The sequence below is a fragment of the Centroberyx affinis genome, unplaced genomic scaffold, assembly GCF_046629955.1.
Source record: "Centroberyx affinis isolate AG114_WGS23_722 - 3 ecotype Tasmania unplaced genomic scaffold, CSIRO-AGI_Caff_v1 ptg001762l_1, whole genome shotgun sequence".
NCBI classification, from domain to species: domain Eukaryota; kingdom Metazoa; phylum Chordata; class Actinopteri; order Beryciformes; family Berycidae; genus Centroberyx; species Centroberyx affinis.
The window spans coordinates 361,003-377,974 of NW_027280161.1; the positions used below are offsets into that span (position 1 = coordinate 361,003).

At 39.3% G+C, this 16,972-nt stretch overlaps 1 protein-coding gene across 1 annotated transcript; it reads left to right on the top strand.

Moving 5' to 3' along the window:
* The first annotated feature begins 4,847 nt into the window (after positions 1 to 4,847).
* Positions 4,848 to 12,839, top strand: saal1 (serum amyloid A-like 1). The gene is made up of 13 exons (XM_071529062.1): positions 4,848 to 4,987; positions 5,539 to 5,735; positions 6,278 to 6,379; positions 7,553 to 7,636; positions 7,787 to 7,866; positions 7,965 to 8,024; positions 8,120 to 8,235; positions 8,425 to 8,584; positions 9,047 to 9,129; positions 10,095 to 10,280; positions 10,540 to 10,724; positions 10,900 to 10,992; positions 11,871 to 12,839. The coding sequence occupies exons 1-13, from the start codon at positions 4,984 to 4,986 to the stop codon at positions 11,946 to 11,948; spliced, it is 1,428 nt and encodes a 475-aa protein (XP_071385163.1). The 5' UTR covers positions 4,848 to 4,983; the 3' UTR covers positions 11,949 to 12,839.
* Positions 12,840 to 16,972: the final 4,133 nt, after the last annotated feature.

The window sequence follows — 16,972 nt, forward strand, 5'->3', positions numbered from 1 at the left end:
TTATTTGCGTTGTTCTTGGTGTGTTAAGATCTTTAGTCTTGAGCCTGGACAACCAGTGCAAGGATGCAAGGATTGGAGTGATATAATTCCATTTATTTGATCTGCATCACTTTATTTTGATAACCCACTGTTAACTGTCAACAATAGATATTCAGTGTCATCAACAGTGTATCAACTGTCGACAATAATTGTTTTAACAGACATCAGACATCAACATCAACATCACTCAGCGGTTATTTTCATGCCAAGATAATCTCTGACTGTGAATAATTATACAACATAGAAGGTTACTAATCTCACCAACTGGTAGGGGAAATCAGATCTGCCATCATGCATGTTTAGACTTACAAAACGTCCCATCATGCATATTTAGCCATTCAGGAAATACTGCTGGCTAAATTCTGGTTAACTATACAGTTATTTAGCTTGTTGTCAAACAGCTACACAGAGTGGGAGCCCCTCCAAGGGCAAACAGATTTTTGGACCCCTTCCATAGTTAGACAGCTGCATTTTGAGAAGTGTCCGTACCTATTCTTATCTAACAGCACACACTCTGTTGGTTCAGGAAGGATGTTAGCCTAGACAAATTACCATGAGATAGGCGCCTGTAGTCTGATATTAGCCTATTAAACATCAAACAATTGTCATAATTTCCCACTAAACTAGATTGCTCAATAGAGACTGTGCACCAACTAGAGTCCATCAATGCTTGACTGCGTAAATTCCAATAAAAATTACATCCGTGCTGCTTGCATTTTAATGTAATTTACCGTGAAGTCATGAAGGAAGGTGTCAACATGGCAGTCATGTTTTAAAAACTGGAAAGGGGCTGATTGAGTCTGACCTGTATATTGTGATTATAGTGCAAGTCTGTGAAAGGTTTTGTAGTGTAATAAACTACATGCCTATAGGAACATGTATCAGAATAGGCTACTAAATGTGGCTAAGACTAGGGTTGCCCATCCTGTCGGTTATCGGACACACAATCCCCGCTTGTGCTTTGCGCAGCTCAGGTGTAATTTATCCAAGTGACAGTCGACTATCACATCCCTCTTGACACCAGTGGCCGGTTAGACGACATTAAGAAGTGTGACCAAGAGACAATGAAAGATAAATTATTTTGTCACTTGCAACTTTATAAATGTTATTTACCTGTTGCAATGTACCTGTGGTCTTTAATATGTTGGTAAAATTAGAAGGCAAGTCAAGAGACGCATTATTGAGCATCAGAGCGCTATAAAATGTAATGATAAGTCGTCTATTGCAAGGCATTTCTCTGAATATGGTCATGTTCTCAGATTTATCCTTCTCTGTGATCAAACAAATCACATGGCCAAGGAGAGGATGGGGTGTAGACATATTGTTATTGAGAGAGGAATGCAAATGGATATAGTTTTTTTTTAAATGTTACATTCCCAGGTTATGAATGAGCAACTGGGTTTTCAATGTTTTGTCTAAATTGTAATTGTTTGGACATACTGATAGGATCTTTACAAATAATTTTGAATTCTGATGTGGGTTTCTTGTTTCCCCCTTTTTAGAGAGGCTCTATCCTGGGAGGTGAAGCCTCACTTCAGTAAACTCTACATTCTAGTCTGGCTTAATTCTGTTTCACGAAGGCATCTTGCGCCTCCCTCAACTAAGATAACTGAAGTATGGTTTGGGCAATAAGGTGACATGCATGCCCCTGCTGCTTAAAAGCAGGCCAAGCAGTGGAGAGTCGAGAGTGAAACATTTGGCAGAGAATAAGGTCCTTCACATCCATGGAGCAGCGACTCATAATGGGAGTTTTATGAGAAGTATAAACATATAATTACCAAAAAGGGTAACACTGCAGTGATTAATAAGGCAACAGCAGCAGCCTGGCAGTTGATTTCCACATGCATAAATGCATAAGTTGCAGTAGTTGATGTTCCCATGCAGATTAAATTGATCTAACAGAGTGTACAATTGCAAGTTTTCACTGTCCAGGAATTGGAAATTTGCATCTGTTACAAGAACCCTTAATTTTCACTCAATAGGCCCATACGTGTGTCCAAATAGGCCTACTGGACAGACTTCCATTTAATGTGGTTGGACCAGTGGAAGTGGGGTGAAAAGGACTGGCCAGCAGGTAAAATAAATGAACTATAAAAAGATCCTTACAACTGGAGAGTAGACGACGAGCAGAAATGTGCAGAACTCTTATCTTCAACTCTTAATGTTAATGTTAATGTTAATGTTTGCTTTTAAACGGTAGGAGAATATACTGCATTGGGCATCTGGATCATGAATTGCACAGGATGGCACCAGTGTAATGAGCTGGTACACACTTGATAAGCCTTGTCCTCTTGTGCAGTGTCTCTTGCATTTTACTGAAGGATGTGTACTCAAGCTTATTGAACATTTGACCATACCACAGAACGGACAGACAAACACATTGAAACAACAATATTACTTAATAATATTTAGTAACAATAAACTTTATTTGTATAACATTTTTCAAAAAAAGAGTTTACGAGGGTAAAACAAAGTTCATAGCTTAAAAGCAAATCTCTAAATGGATCTCTCTGTGGATGTGATGTAATTTATGTAATGTCACATAAAAGCAAGTCTATAGAGATATGTATATGTATATACTGTATGTATATATAATAAGTAATTTAAAAGATGATACTGATTCTGCTAGTCTAAACTCCTCGAACAGGTTATCCCATAGCCCACTGTTGACTCTCAACTATGAAATTAATACAAAAACGTGACAATACATATCGTGGGGCAGAAAAAATGATTCGCGACATTAGCTACATTTTGCCCATCACAATTTCACAAGCTCTCCATTGAAATTATATTATTTGCAATTTGTAATGACATTTTTGATTGTTGTTTACATTGTGGCAAGCCAATGCCATTGCTAGAAAGACCTGTGGCTCATAAATAAACATAATTATGCAGTCAAACTTTGTTGTCTTTGAACATTAACTTTTATTTATTACATCGTATCATGGTTGTATCATGAACCCTATATTGCGTATTGAATCGTGTCATGAGATAAGCATATTGTCCCATCCCTACTATGTAACGCTCTAAAACCTGATTGGAATTTTTCAAAGATCTTGTTCTGATTCATATAACATATACGCTGAGTTGAAACCACCTTCTCTAAAACCTAGATAAAAGTGGACACTTGCCTATATGATTATATTAACTTAATTTGGTATTGGTATATATCAAGTGACATTTCAAACTATGTTCTATCCTCTATCTCAAAATGGTAAATGGATGGGGAGGGTGGGTGAAGATTGTTGCACCATGATAATATTCATCGTTGATTTGCAACAATGAATTTCCATCACAAATTCTTTATAATACTGCTGCAATGTGTATTTTAATTAGATACACACAAATAATAACAGATCTTTGACAACAGTATTGTGAAAAATAAAAAAATAAAAATTTGGTATCTTTTGGTATCAACAGGTGCTTGAATAGTGAACTCACTTCTGCAAATAATCACAGTTATACAGCACAGGAGGTTATTAATCTCTCCAACTGGTAGGGGAAATCAGATCTGACGTCATGCATGTTTAGCCTTTCAGGAAAAAGCTGTCGGAACAATCGGAACTGTGGTTCTGCCTTGGAAACCAAAGTGTAATACAGTCATTTTGCATGTTGTCACGCAGAGTGGGAACCCCTCCAAGGGCAAACAGATTCTTGGACTCCTTCCATAAGTAGATGGCTGCATTTTCGAGAAGTGTCCGTATACCTATTCTTATCTGACAGCACACACTCTGTTGGTTCAGGGAGGATGACAGCCAAGCCAAATTACTGTGAGATAGGCTAAGTTGACATTAGCCTATTTAACATCAAACACTTGTTATCAAGTCCAAATAAACTAGATTAAAATGACTGTCACGCAGTGGCTTCAAGACAGGAGTGTGTCAGAATACACAGACTTTCACACAGCAGCACATATGCCTGTAAGTGGACAGGAAATATGTGAAAATATGTGACTGATTTCCTATATAGCCTACTCATTCAGCTGCTGTAGTGCCCCCAAAGCTGACATTTATATATATATAAATATTGATGACAAAAGGCACCATACCGTAGAGCAGCAGACAAATCTAGCTCACCTATACTCCACCAGACTGAACAAAATGGCTGACAAGACAGCTACAGACATTTCCCACTCAATAACCAAGAGTTTGAGGTTCTCCCATCTGGGTGCAGGTTCAGATGTCCACAGACTAAAACAAATAGGACTAGAAACTCATTCAACCTTTCAGCCATCACTCAGTTAAATAGACAATGATTATAAGCTGGAGCCATAAAAGTAGCCATTTAATGCACTCCAGTTCTACAAACTATATGTACTTTAACTCTGAGACATTATTTCATAATTTCTTGTTATTTTGAACTACTTTGCACTTAAATCTGATACTACATTAATAGTTGGTAAAAGGAGGAGTAGGGAACAGAAACACAAATGAAGAGATTATCATATCAAGGTTAAGGGTAGGACATAATAGATTAAATAAAACTTTGTACATCATGTCGAAACATCCAACAGGCTAATGCGAATATTGTCAAGGAGTCCGTAGAACATAGGCCTACTAGATTTCAGAGAGAATGGGAATTGATGGTTACAGATCGAGAGACAGGTTGGCATGGATTAAAAAGAATATTCTATTTTACTGATGCAAAATTTGATTTGATTTTTTTTAAGTGAAATTGGTTCAGTGCATGGGTTGTAGCCAGGCTAGAATCTCTGGTCGCACCATGATTCAGAAGATGGCGGTAAAGCACCACAGAGTCGGATACCAACCGCCTTTAAACCTCACGAAGAAGAAGATGAAGCGCAGAAGAAGAAGACTGCTTACACTTCTGCATTCAGGAGGTTGTTTGAAATCTTGTCTGGGAACTTAATTGAGACAAGTTCATGCCATGACACTGCTGTTATCGTTTGCTACTAGCTAATTACATTTATCCAGGGCGATCACCATGGGTGAGTTGATCTGCAAGAGTTTGATCATTAACGTTACGTGTTATTAGCAAACGTTTCTTTGTGTCAGATTCACAATAAACAAGCTAACGTTAGCCAAACGCTCGGCGGCTAGCTAAATTTGTTGGCTAAATCGGACGGGCTAACTTAGGAGCATCGGCATGAGATAAAACATGTAACATAGATTTGGAGGAAATATAACGTAACGAATTATTTTAAACTTTACATTTTCTTTAGCAGTGGTGGTATCGGCTGGATAGTCCACTGTTTTATTCTGCCTTCACTTGTTGATTATTACCGATGCCCATGCATAACGGATGATGCTAATGGGGGCTGTCAGACGTATCGTTTAACTCTTCTGTATAGCAAATAACCTAAAAACCCTAACTACTGGTCAACTTGCTAAGCTACCATATTTCACCAAAGCAAACGAAAGCGGTTGCCAGTTGAATTTATGTAATTTGTCCATTATTAATATCAGCAACAGCAATGAATGCTAACTATCCCCCAAAACGACTTGTCAAGCCACTTCATCCATCTGTTTTGTTTGCCAGACCACAGTGTTGATGGTGCTGAGGAAGTGGAGGATGATAGCTCCTGGTCTGCAGGGAAACTCTCTCCTGTAATGGATCGTAACCCCTCACCACCTCCAGACACAGCCGATGGACAGGAGGACGAGGATCTGGACGCCATTGGAGAAACTGTTTACAGCAAACACTGGCTTTTCAGCACTCTGACCCGACTCATCCAGGTACTGTGGCGTCGGGAGGGTGTTGCACTGATTTTCGTTGCTGATGTCAATATTGAGGCATAAAAAGTGAACAAAACCCTTCAAAAAATGACAGTGGGATCTCGTGTGGAATAGTTGTATTTCATTGGAAAACATCAACCTAACATATTGTGAACCTATTTAGAAAAGCTAATGGTATGTACAAATGATGACAAACAATGTCGTTTTATTTCAGAAACAAATGTCTATCAATAACCAACACTAACTGTGGCTCTTCCCTGTATACTTAACAACTATGGGTTTGAGTCTGAATGATGTTACAGCTTGAGATTGCTAGACTGATTCTTGAAATATATGATAGCCTAATACATAATTATGATCATAATGGGGGTGATCTGGGCAAGTTGCATACCATACATCTACAATGTCATGAGTTTGACCCATGACCTGTGTCACAAGTTATCCCCTACCAGCCCTACCAGCTATCTGTCCTGTTGCTCCCAACTGTCAACTGTCCAGCTGGAATGTCATAATCTTTAAAAAAAAAAAAAATTGTCTTCCAGATGGTGACAGAGCATGCAGAAGAGGACTCTGATGGTCAGATGCAGCTCCCTGAAGATGAGGAGGAAGATCTGTGTAGAGTTTGGGATATGGCAATGGATAAGGTGGAGTATTTTCTCTCTGTCTCATACCTTTTTAAGATTAGGCTATCTTTGGTTTGCCATACCTTTCTGCTGTTCTATCCTTGTTAAAGAGCAATTCCTGTTTATTTCATTATTTCATGTGATGTTCAGATGGATCCTTTCAGTGTTGAGTAGACTTAACAAACAAGTGAGATTAGAATGTATTATTGCGTTTCTGGTAATTGTCATGCAAAATGTAGTTCCCACTAAATGGTATTCATAAAGGTAGCTACAACCCATTTCGAAGTTTGGTCAAAATCCTTATTTAGCACATAACCTCTTTTCATTAGTATACAAAAAGTAAGAGGGCCTGAATAGTACTTCATGTTCTGGCCTTGGTCTTCAAGAAAAAAAAAAGTATTGGACTGCAACCAAGTACATCCAGTGATGTATGAGAGCTTTTGAAATATAAACAGAAACTGTACATTTGGTGAATAATTATTCCCTTTTTTGTGAACTAGCATGTACAAAATTGTATATATGAGAAATATATACAGCCAAATAATATAAACAAAAACCACAACAACAAGGGAGCCCAAAATTGATTTTCTTCAGGAAAGTGGAAGATATCTACCTAGAAAAACTCACCAGGATGTTCAGCATAAACCAAATTGCTGTTGTTGAGGCTTTTTTTTTCAGAATTTAAAAATTTTCAATGATTTAGTTGGCAGAATGTTCTTCAACCTCAGTATATTAAAATGCTATACTTTTAGCACTATCCAGGGAGTACTATATTAAGGCAGGCAAAACTGCTGTGTGACATCATGGTAAAACTAATCATCATGGTAAAACTAACCAGTCAACCAGTCAAAACAATAGTTTGATGGCTGACATGGATCTGCGTTTGGGCTTCAGCTTTTGAATTCACTGTTACAGTTAATGTTAATGTTCTAGGTATATAAGCAGTGCACTGAGTTAATGCAGCATGCTTAGTGCTCTGTAGATAACTGCGTGCAGCATGTAAATTGTGTGAGTGCAGTTTTTGGACATAGTTGTTGCTGGTTGCCTTTGTGTTTACCATTCTTATAACATTACCAGAGAACCAAGCCATGTGTGCCAGTTACCAGTGAACCATGTATCAGTTTAAACAGCTTGTCATGGATGAATAGGTTTCTGTGGTGCATGGATGAATGTTTATTTACCAACTGTGTGCAGGATGTGGCTGGTTTCCTACAGGAATTCAAAGCTGCAGATATCCTTCTTGGAGTGATAGCCAAATCTCACTGTCCGCGTCTCACAGTGAGTGAACTGTTTTCAATTTATGCATTCTGCGTCAAAATGTACTCCTTGCAAATTTACTTGTTACCTTTTATGCTATGCTGTATTTCTGGGCTTTGAGAATTCCCATGGCAGTTCATAGATTTCTCTTTTGCTTTCCCCCTTCTCCAGGAGATTTGTGTAGGAATCCTCGGGAACATCGCTTGTTTCCCTGATACCTGTCTGACTCTCAGCCAAAATGAAGACCTAGGGTGGGTAAGAGGCACCAATTTATAATTTCCTGAAACAGACCTTGTAGTAAAATATATTGATTCACATCTCTTTAATGCAACTCCTTTTGTGTCCACAGTGCTGTGCTGTTGCTTCTCCTTGGAGACACTGATCCTCCTACTATTTTGGAGACAAGCAGGTGACATCTGCATTTTCAGTGAATGTGTGTGTTTGAGAGAGAGAGAGCGAGAGTGAGAGAGACAGATAATTATGTTTTCTATATGATGTTTGCAGATTGCTGCTTACCTGCGTTTCTCAGAAAGATGTCTGCTCCCTGTGGCTTCAACGAATACGAGAGCAGCCCTCTGTGTGCTCCAACCTCTGTTTCATCATGTGCAGTTCTACCAACAGTACTCTGCTTTTACTCCTCACCATATAATTAGCTGCCAAAGTGTCATTTATGTATACGGTATCATGATGGTGTACATTAATATGTAGTCCCTGCAAGCTGCTTAATCTTCTGCATCTTCACTCTGTAACCTTTTTGTATGTTTTTTAAACTGGTTGATATAAATAGTTTTTGTGTATGTTTTCTCCAGTGGACCTGCTTGTGAAGGTTGGAGAACTGATTGACAAGTTGTTTGACCTGGATGAGGAGTTGATGAAGAATTGGATCACAGCTCAGCCGAGTGAGGAGGATGATGGTGAGAGCCGTCTGGATGTGGCCTCATCCCTTCTTGAAGCTGCCAAGCAGCTTAGGTGAGAATCTGTTTGCAAGAGCCATTTACATTCTTTCAAATGCTTTAGAATTGGGAGGGTTAAATGCTTAAATTTTGATGCTTGATGTTTTTTTTTATCAACAATGGAAAAGTGTTTTATGAAGAAATTGCTTCAAATTAGAGGTCAGCCAATTAATCAGTTTAGTCAATTAACACAGATTAGAGATTTTATAAATAATTAGGAATTTGTGAATTTGAATGCCAATTGTGCTCTAAGGTGTTGAAAACAAACAATGTGCAGTTTGCAGGAACTTTCTCAATATTTGGAGTAGTTTTGCACTTTCTGCTCGGCAAAGAAGTTTTAAAAGTCAAGGCAGCAACCATGCACTGACTGAATTCTTCATTCTGTGTGTTTGTTTTGGTAAACTAAATGTATGCTATTTGTGAATCTGATGTTGCAGATGACCATGAACATTTAAGAACATTATATTGTTTTTTGCAGATCAGAGAGTCCAGATGGTTTAGAGGTGTACCTGCACGCGCTCCAACTCCTCACTACCATAGACGAGGGGATTCAGACTTTAGGTGAGACACATGAACTTAACACAATTATGTTCAGCGGTTGTTGAATGGTTTCTGTACTTAAAGGTGTTTACCAGAGTTGTTTACATATCTAAATAAAATCTAACATTATAACAAAATTAGGGATGCCCCGATAATGTTTTTTGCCGCCGAGCACCGATCGTCTATGAGCCATATCTGCCGATACCAATCGGCCATACCGAGCAGTATTATAGGTCTAACAGTTTCCATTTCACATACATTTCATCCATCCAATTGAGTTCTGATTAAAAAGTATCCACATTTTCTTTTTTTCTACCTCAATATTTACTTGATCATTATGTAAACAAAACCATGTGCGTTCTAGGTAGCGCAACATGATTTAGTGAGATAACCAAAGCACAAGACTCACACTGTTGCCACTTGCCTGTGCTGTTGAGTCGTGTTAAATAAATGGAGACACCCTCCGAAGATATATATCCGTTTCAGTCTTTGTTTTTGTATAAGTGAGTGTTCTTCAGAGAGAGAAATTAGACTTTTCAGTTGCCTCTCCGCTGTTAGGGTCTCGACCGTCGTCCAGTTCAGAACTGCGGACAGCGGTGCAGAGTGCAGACCGTTATGTAAACAAACGCACATGGCATGTGATGAATTGATGCATTAAATAAGCAGAGAATTAAATGAGGAGAAGTAGTGGGCGTGACTGTGACGTTACTGGTTGTCCATGAAGATTTGTGTTTTTAATTAACATCCACACCGCCGACATGTTTTGAGGTGAGTTAGCATGTGACAATGACACCAACTCCGCTGAGAAATGGCTCACGTGTTTTGCGTCATCGATCGGTTTTTGCAATCGGCGACTATAAAGCATTATCGTAATTCTCCGATCTCATATTTATACTGAATATCAGATTGCTGGCCGATCGATCGCGGCATCCCTAAACAAAATACACTCTTAACAGAAAGGGCATCATTCCACTTGTTTCTTCCAGCTGCCCCCGATGGGCCAGGCAAAGCAGTGTGGGACTTTCTGTGCGATGTTGTGTGTGAGGACCTCTGCCAGCCAGACGATCCCCTGCTTGTCTTACAAGAGCAGAAGGTCCTTTTGGTCCAGGCTTTCGCTGTGCTGTCGGCTCTTTATAGATGCCGGGATCAGTGGCATAACACAACTGACACATGTAAGACTTCTAACAGCTCCTTCTAAATGAACCAGGTGAATAAAGATGGTTGTTTCCTGGTTTGACGTACTGTCCCTCAGTATAGAAAACATTCAAGTGTTTGGAAACAATCAGAAACATTGGGTTCATTGATTATGGTGCAATAGTAAGTGTATGTTTGCTGTTTTTCATAATAGATGGCATTTAAATTTTTAACGCGCCTAGTTCTAGGTAATAATTAGATGTGTTTTGTCCAAATATCTTTGTCTTTTGTCTCTAGGTCTGCCCCTTATTGGATCTGTTTTGCGGGTGCTGCAGTACCACAGTGAGTACCAGGAGAATAAGGCGGAGGACTGTTCCAGCAAAGGAGACAGCCAGAAAGAAGAGAGTAAAGACGAGCAGCTCCAGGCCCTGGTAGAGACCACATCTGAGTTCCTAGCCGACATCTGCTTTCAGATCTCCAAGGTAATGCCAAAGGAATGCTTTGCTCACATCCTATTGGATCAGATTGTTTCATAAGATGCTCAAATGTAGAGCTTTCCCTCCCTGTGCAGGTATGCAAGGGTTAAGGAAAAGATGCACCAGAATTTTCTTTTCTCTAATAAAGGCTATTAATCTGTGTCTTATTTGTTGTGTGTAGGATGCAGTGGCAGAGTTGGTGAAGAAAGGCTACCTGACAGAGAAGACGTGTCTCTCAGCAGTGGGCAGTTTACTTCCCCGGTTCAAGTCTGCAGTAAGTGCTCTGTCTCTGAGAGGCTTGGTGGATGTAAAAATTGCTTAAACAAATATGCAAAAACATGCATTTCCCTCAATCATGGAGTCATTGGAAAGATAGATTTCCCATCTTAAATTTGAGAATACTTAATACTTGTCAGGTGATCAGAGCTGCCAGTGGAGCTCATGAAATTGATCCTTCATCCATTTTATTTTTACATATTCACCTATTCTTGCCGAAGCCACATTGTCTTTCTCAGCTTACTGTGACCTCTAGGAATGATTTTCAGACCCCAAGGTGTCAAACGGGGTGTAATAAAACCAGGTTCCAATGTGTTAGATAGTGTGTTGGGGCCTTGAACTCCTTGAAGATTATTTAATTCCCTTTTCAAGAAGCAATAGCAGTAACTATCACAAAGAGGTGGTGAAACTGTTGTTTGAGGTGTTCAGTTGTTTACTGCGGACAGGTGGGAAAAAAATAAATTGACTTGAATCAAAATTTCCCAATGCTCAGATTAGTGGAATTAATGGAATCAGTCCACAAGAATTGAAATTTAATTGTGAGATACTTGCCAATTCCCACGTCTACTCTCTTACACTCTTCATCTCAAAACAGGGCATACTTTATTTGTATTCTCACAGCCTCCATATGTGCCTTCTTTATAGACTTTCATCTTGTTCACATGACATTCATCATGAGTTATGTAATTGTTATGTGTACTGGATGGATGTATACTTCACCCCCGACATGTTCATGTGCATGAGGCCATTGTTGGTTGGGATTTATTCTAGGCTTGTGTCAAATTTAGACCTGTGACGGACTGCTGCTTTATGCCCCCGGCTCCTGTGGAAAATAAACATTGTGTTTTCCACTCCACCCTTCCTCCTCTTGTGTAGTTTCAGCACCTGGACTCCGTGCTGTCAGAGGCTGATCCCCAGTTGGCAGACATGGTGAGGAGACGGTTTCCTGTCTGAAGCGCCCAGCAGATCTGCAACTGCCCTTTATAGTGTCGTCTTTTTTCCCCCCCAAAGACCTCGCTTCAGTCGGACTGTTTGGATTTCCACTGTAAAGACTCGAGACATGAGGTTGTCTCATCATCACAACTGCCTGACAGTGTGACAGAGACAATGGATGGTGTTAGAAAAGTTGTTATTCATATCATGAGCTAAGCTTTACTTAATTCTCTGAATTTCAGTTGCGTTTGTTGTTTTGAGAATGCTATTTTTGTATTGCCTTTGCCTTTTTATTAAAAACATTTTTTCCCTCCAAAAATGTGAATTTTCTGTGTAGAAATTAGTTGGACTTGTATGTGTTTAGAGCCTTTTACTGACCAATCATAACGGTCACATCCCTGCTATACCAATACATTTTTCTCTTTTAAATCAAGAGGAAAGACAAGTAGGCATCCCAGAGTTCTTTGCTGGCTGCTCTGCCTCAAGCAAATGGAGGAACAAGAGAACAGTCCCTTGAAAGAGGGAAAGGGAGCCACTCTATTGATCAGTGAATAAAAAATTAGTGCAATGAAGATTTGAGATGATGATTTTGATCAATGGAGTGCGCCTTTTTTTTTTATAATTGTGAACATATCTCTCACTGGCTATTTTGTTTAAATGCAAACCTGTTGATAATTATACTGTTTTTAAAGCTGTAGTTTCTTCTCTAAAATGTCAACATGAATTGAGAGAGATCAGTAATGAAGTTTGTTCATGAAAAGTCTCCTCACAGAATGCGGCTTTGCCCTGTGGAGGCGAGTGTGTCTCCTGAAAATGCAGTTTCAGTTTGCGGCTCTCCTCTCCAGAGGGATGTACTGCACCTAATGCAACTTCTCTGTAGCTTCACACAACATGGCCAAAGGTTTTCCAAAAATGAACAAAACTCTTTCCATATTTTTTTATATGTTAAATACCTCCACCACTGTATATTTTTATGAATTTCCTCTCATTTCACAATAAACGTTTTTGAAAATGAATTTCTGTATAAGGGGAAACCGTTCAATGAGTATTGAGTCATCCTTTCCAAGCATATGAGTAATGGACATGCTGATGACAACATCAAGTGTTTACCAGAGGGTGACAGTCACTCGGTAAGGACAATAAAATTAGATGAAAGGCCTGAGCCTGTTAACAATGAACTCATTTGGTTTCCAAATGCAGCATTTCGCCCACTCATGGGAGGAGAGCAGGACAACCTGCGCATTTCCAGCAAGCTTACGAAGGCTCTGTGAATATAGCAGCTTTTTAATTAAAGGCTGGATTGATATGTAGAACACTCTTTCTAATGGAAATCCTGAGTTGGTTAGAGTGTATTCGGGACGGAGATCACCCTATGGCAAAAAAATTGTCTTTTAATCCCGCTATCTCTGAGCAGGATATGAGCGATGACTAGGTGCGTGATGCACATAGATGGCCAATGTGCAGAAATATTGCCTTGATCTGCAGAGTTGAGTTCCTGTTTGTGCTGTAAAGCGCTGTACTGATGGAGATGTAATCATGCTTGGCCTTTCCAGATTGCCTGTGGCCAGTGACTTGCACTTTGCACGGTGCTCTGTCTTCAGGACTCGCTCCCAGTCATGTCATGTCACAGAGATCAGGCTGAAGCCCAGATGTTTCCTGCTGCCCTGCCAAACTCCATTGTCAACCTGCCAGTCTTCACAGATGCAGATATGATCTGACTCCATGCTCACGGTATAGTGGGCCTCGCCTTATGTAGATCCTGGTGCTTGCCAGAGACTAATGGCAGAGAGGGATGTCAGGGATGTGTGATGTTGATGCTGCATGTCAGTTATTTATTTTTCTGTTTACCTCTGCCCACACAGCCTGCTGTTCTTTTAAGTGACCTGACATTTTGCCTGACAGTGAAATCTGCTCTATTTTTGTCTCACACACATGTATGAACATTCATATCATATTTGATCGAAGTCCTTAAATCATGAATTTTAAAGATATAAAACTACCATCAAAGAGAATTCACACGACATACCAGTGAAGCTGAGCGTTATTTCACTGTTGAACATTTTAATAATGTTCATTGAGTGATTCTTGGAGAAATTAACGGATCCTCAGAAAATGAAGGCTCAAATCTGGGATCAAGTGGGATCAAGAGGCATTTTCATTTTCTAGGAGACTGACTTGAATTTCCCATTCATGATCGAAGACAGCTCCCAAATTTCTATAACAATTTTCTTTTTCATTTAAAGTCAAAGGATTGAGATTTGCCCATTGCCCCTGAACTGTCCAAGATGATGAAATTAAAACGATGACAAAATGATGTAAACTTTATAATTTTGTGAAGGCTGGATTTTCTCTTGAATTGAGCAGACCTATATGTGGAAAATGGCGTTGTCATGTACTGGTACCTGTTGCTGGGAGAGCACAAAGCATAATGAAGGGATAAAGAATGCATGTGCAGTGTGTCACGTTCCCTCTCCTTTGATTCCAAGGCCCAGCCTATTCACAACCACCTGGGCAGGCTGTGTTAATAAAGAAACATGATGCTACTGGGTGCAATCAAAGCCCCTTCAGCTCATTTCCTGAGTTCCCTGGCTTTCTATCTCATGTCAACAGAATCACAATGAAACTTTCCCCTCCGTGTTGCCTAAATATCAAAGACACTGACGTTTCCTCACCAGGAGTGAACCGGTGACGTTGATGCTTTCATTTGCCCGTTGCCCCCCCGCATCCGTTTACATGTAGTTCTGTTTCTCTAACTAGCCTTTATGTTACATCATTGTAATGATAACAAACTAGACAGCAAGGATGCTAAACAGTGCACAACCTTTGTTAATGACTGTGTATTTCCATCAGCTGTTGTCTGTCACTAACAACAAATAGAAAGAGTGTGCGTCATCAAGGGTCGTCTTCCATGAGGAGTGCTTGGTGAGAAAAAAAATGTTAATTCCATATGATAGGTTGCACATAAAGGCAAGGGTGATGGAGTTCATCTTGACCTGCACAAATAGAGAACTGCTACAGTGTCTAAGCAGTGTGAGACAAGTTTCATTTCAATTTATTTCTCAAAGTGAGGTGCTGTGCAATGTAAGCGTTCAAACATCCTTGCCTTTATATTTGGGTTGTGTTTTTCATTTATTGTATTGAATAATTAATGTGTTATTTGGGATAAAACATGTACTGGAATGCTACCGCTGGAACAGAAGATGCAAATGTTCCCTGGTAAACTACCTGAATGAATAATTAAAACCCATAAAAAAGACATGTGTGGATTAAATGTGGAGTTTAACTACACTATACTTTTAATAACCTTTTCCCCCTAAACAGTGATGCACAATTGTATCACTTCTGTATCACCTTTGCATTTTTTTTTAAATTTTATTGCCCCTCTCTGTTTTGAATGTGGCAGGTGTTTATGGGTGCAGCTCCATCCTGTTCTGTCCTTGTGTACACTGACGCCTGTCACCAAGTGGCATATGCTGCTGTTTGTTCTGCAATGAAAGAATTGGAGCTAATTAAAGAGACCGAGGCCTCCTTCAGGAAGTAGACGCAAGCAGGAAACCATTCACCGCTCCGATGGGTTAGTTGTTCAAACAACGTTCAGTATCAGGTGAAAGACTGGAATTCTATTGATGAATTTCTATTGTAAGACCTTGGATTCTTTATGGAAATTCAAATAACACAGGCATTACAATCAGAGGTGGAAAGAGTGCCCAAACATCCTACTCAAGCAGAAGTTCTGTTTGCTGAAATTTGACTGAAGAGGAAATAAAATGTACTCAGAAATACTTAAAAATAAACAAGGTTCCATATGATCTTTCCCATGTAATTTAAAAAGGATGAGAGTTCAATATGTGATATTGCACATGTTATAGACTGTTGACCATTATAAAATAAGATTATGAAATTCATGTCATTATTAGATATGTGATTTTAAAAAATGAAAATGCTTTTCCCTATTATTCAGTAACGTTACGACACTGATGTTTCATTTGCTTTTAGCGCTCCAACCTAGCTAGCAAGCCTAGCAAACTAGGTATACAACAACCAGGAAAACACAAACCAATAAAACTGCAGCTGGATGGATGTGAACTAAACTGCTGTCATGGATAAATTTGATTTTTTAATGTTGCAGTTAGTTAACTTTTCCTCCATGCGCTTGGCAGGTTTGATGCAGACAGAAATGACAATTTTACAATTACAATTTTTGCTTAGTGAGAGTCTACAAAATGTGTACTCTGCAATGGATGGGATTTATAATGTAGTCAAGTAAAATACTTCAGTCAAAATATACTTATATAAAAGTAAATTTACTGACTAACATAAAAAAAAAGTACAAGTCCACAAAAAAGATACTCAATTACAGTAACAAGTGTAAATGTAATTAATTACTTAAGCACTTGATTATAAACAAACATGAGGTGATTCTAAATTTTAAAGGGTAACTGCTACATAAAAAAACAGTCAAACACAAACCAAAAATGTTATAACAGCAGAGGGAGTGATAGGCCTACAGACTGTTAGAATAAGTGCATCAGTAATGTTATACTGTTGCTATACTGTGAGTTGTGGTGGTGAAGACTGGGAATAGGTGAATGAGTTCAAACCCCTGTGTCGGCAAGTGCTGTGACCTCTGACCCCCTTGCGGTCAGAATTTGCCTATGGGTATCAATAGAGTATCACATTATGTCGATGATACTATTGCTACTACTTCTACTAATAATAATAACAATATGATAGATGCTTGGTGAGGTTAGTGCAGTTACACGTTCTGATGCGTGATGCATGTTGGGCAGTTTCTCAGACAGTAGCTACCATGAGTGAGATTAGCCAGAAGGAGCTCTCGCAGCTCCATGTTCAGACACTGTCAGTAAATCCGTCTGATTGAAGTGAACAGAATTGGGACAGACTTCCCACAGTGCAGCTCTCACACCCAGACTCATCCATAACATCTATGCATTTGTGCTACTTTGGGCAGTATCTCCCCTTCACTACCGGAGAAGATCTCTGCCACTGTGAGAGATAAGAGATGAGAGCTTGTCAGAATAATA

Bases quoted from the DNA above. Each gene is read 5' to 3' on its own strand.
- saal1 (XM_071529062.1), top strand. The intron at 10,725-10,899 runs GTAATGCCAAAG...TGTTGTGTGTAG, and splicing joins TCTGCTTTCAGATCTCCAAG to GATGCAGTGGCAGAGTTGGT. The intron at 10,993-11,870 runs GTAAGTGCTCTG...CCTCTTGTGTAG, and splicing joins TTCCCCGGTTCAAGTCTGCA to TTTCAGCACCTGGACTCCGT.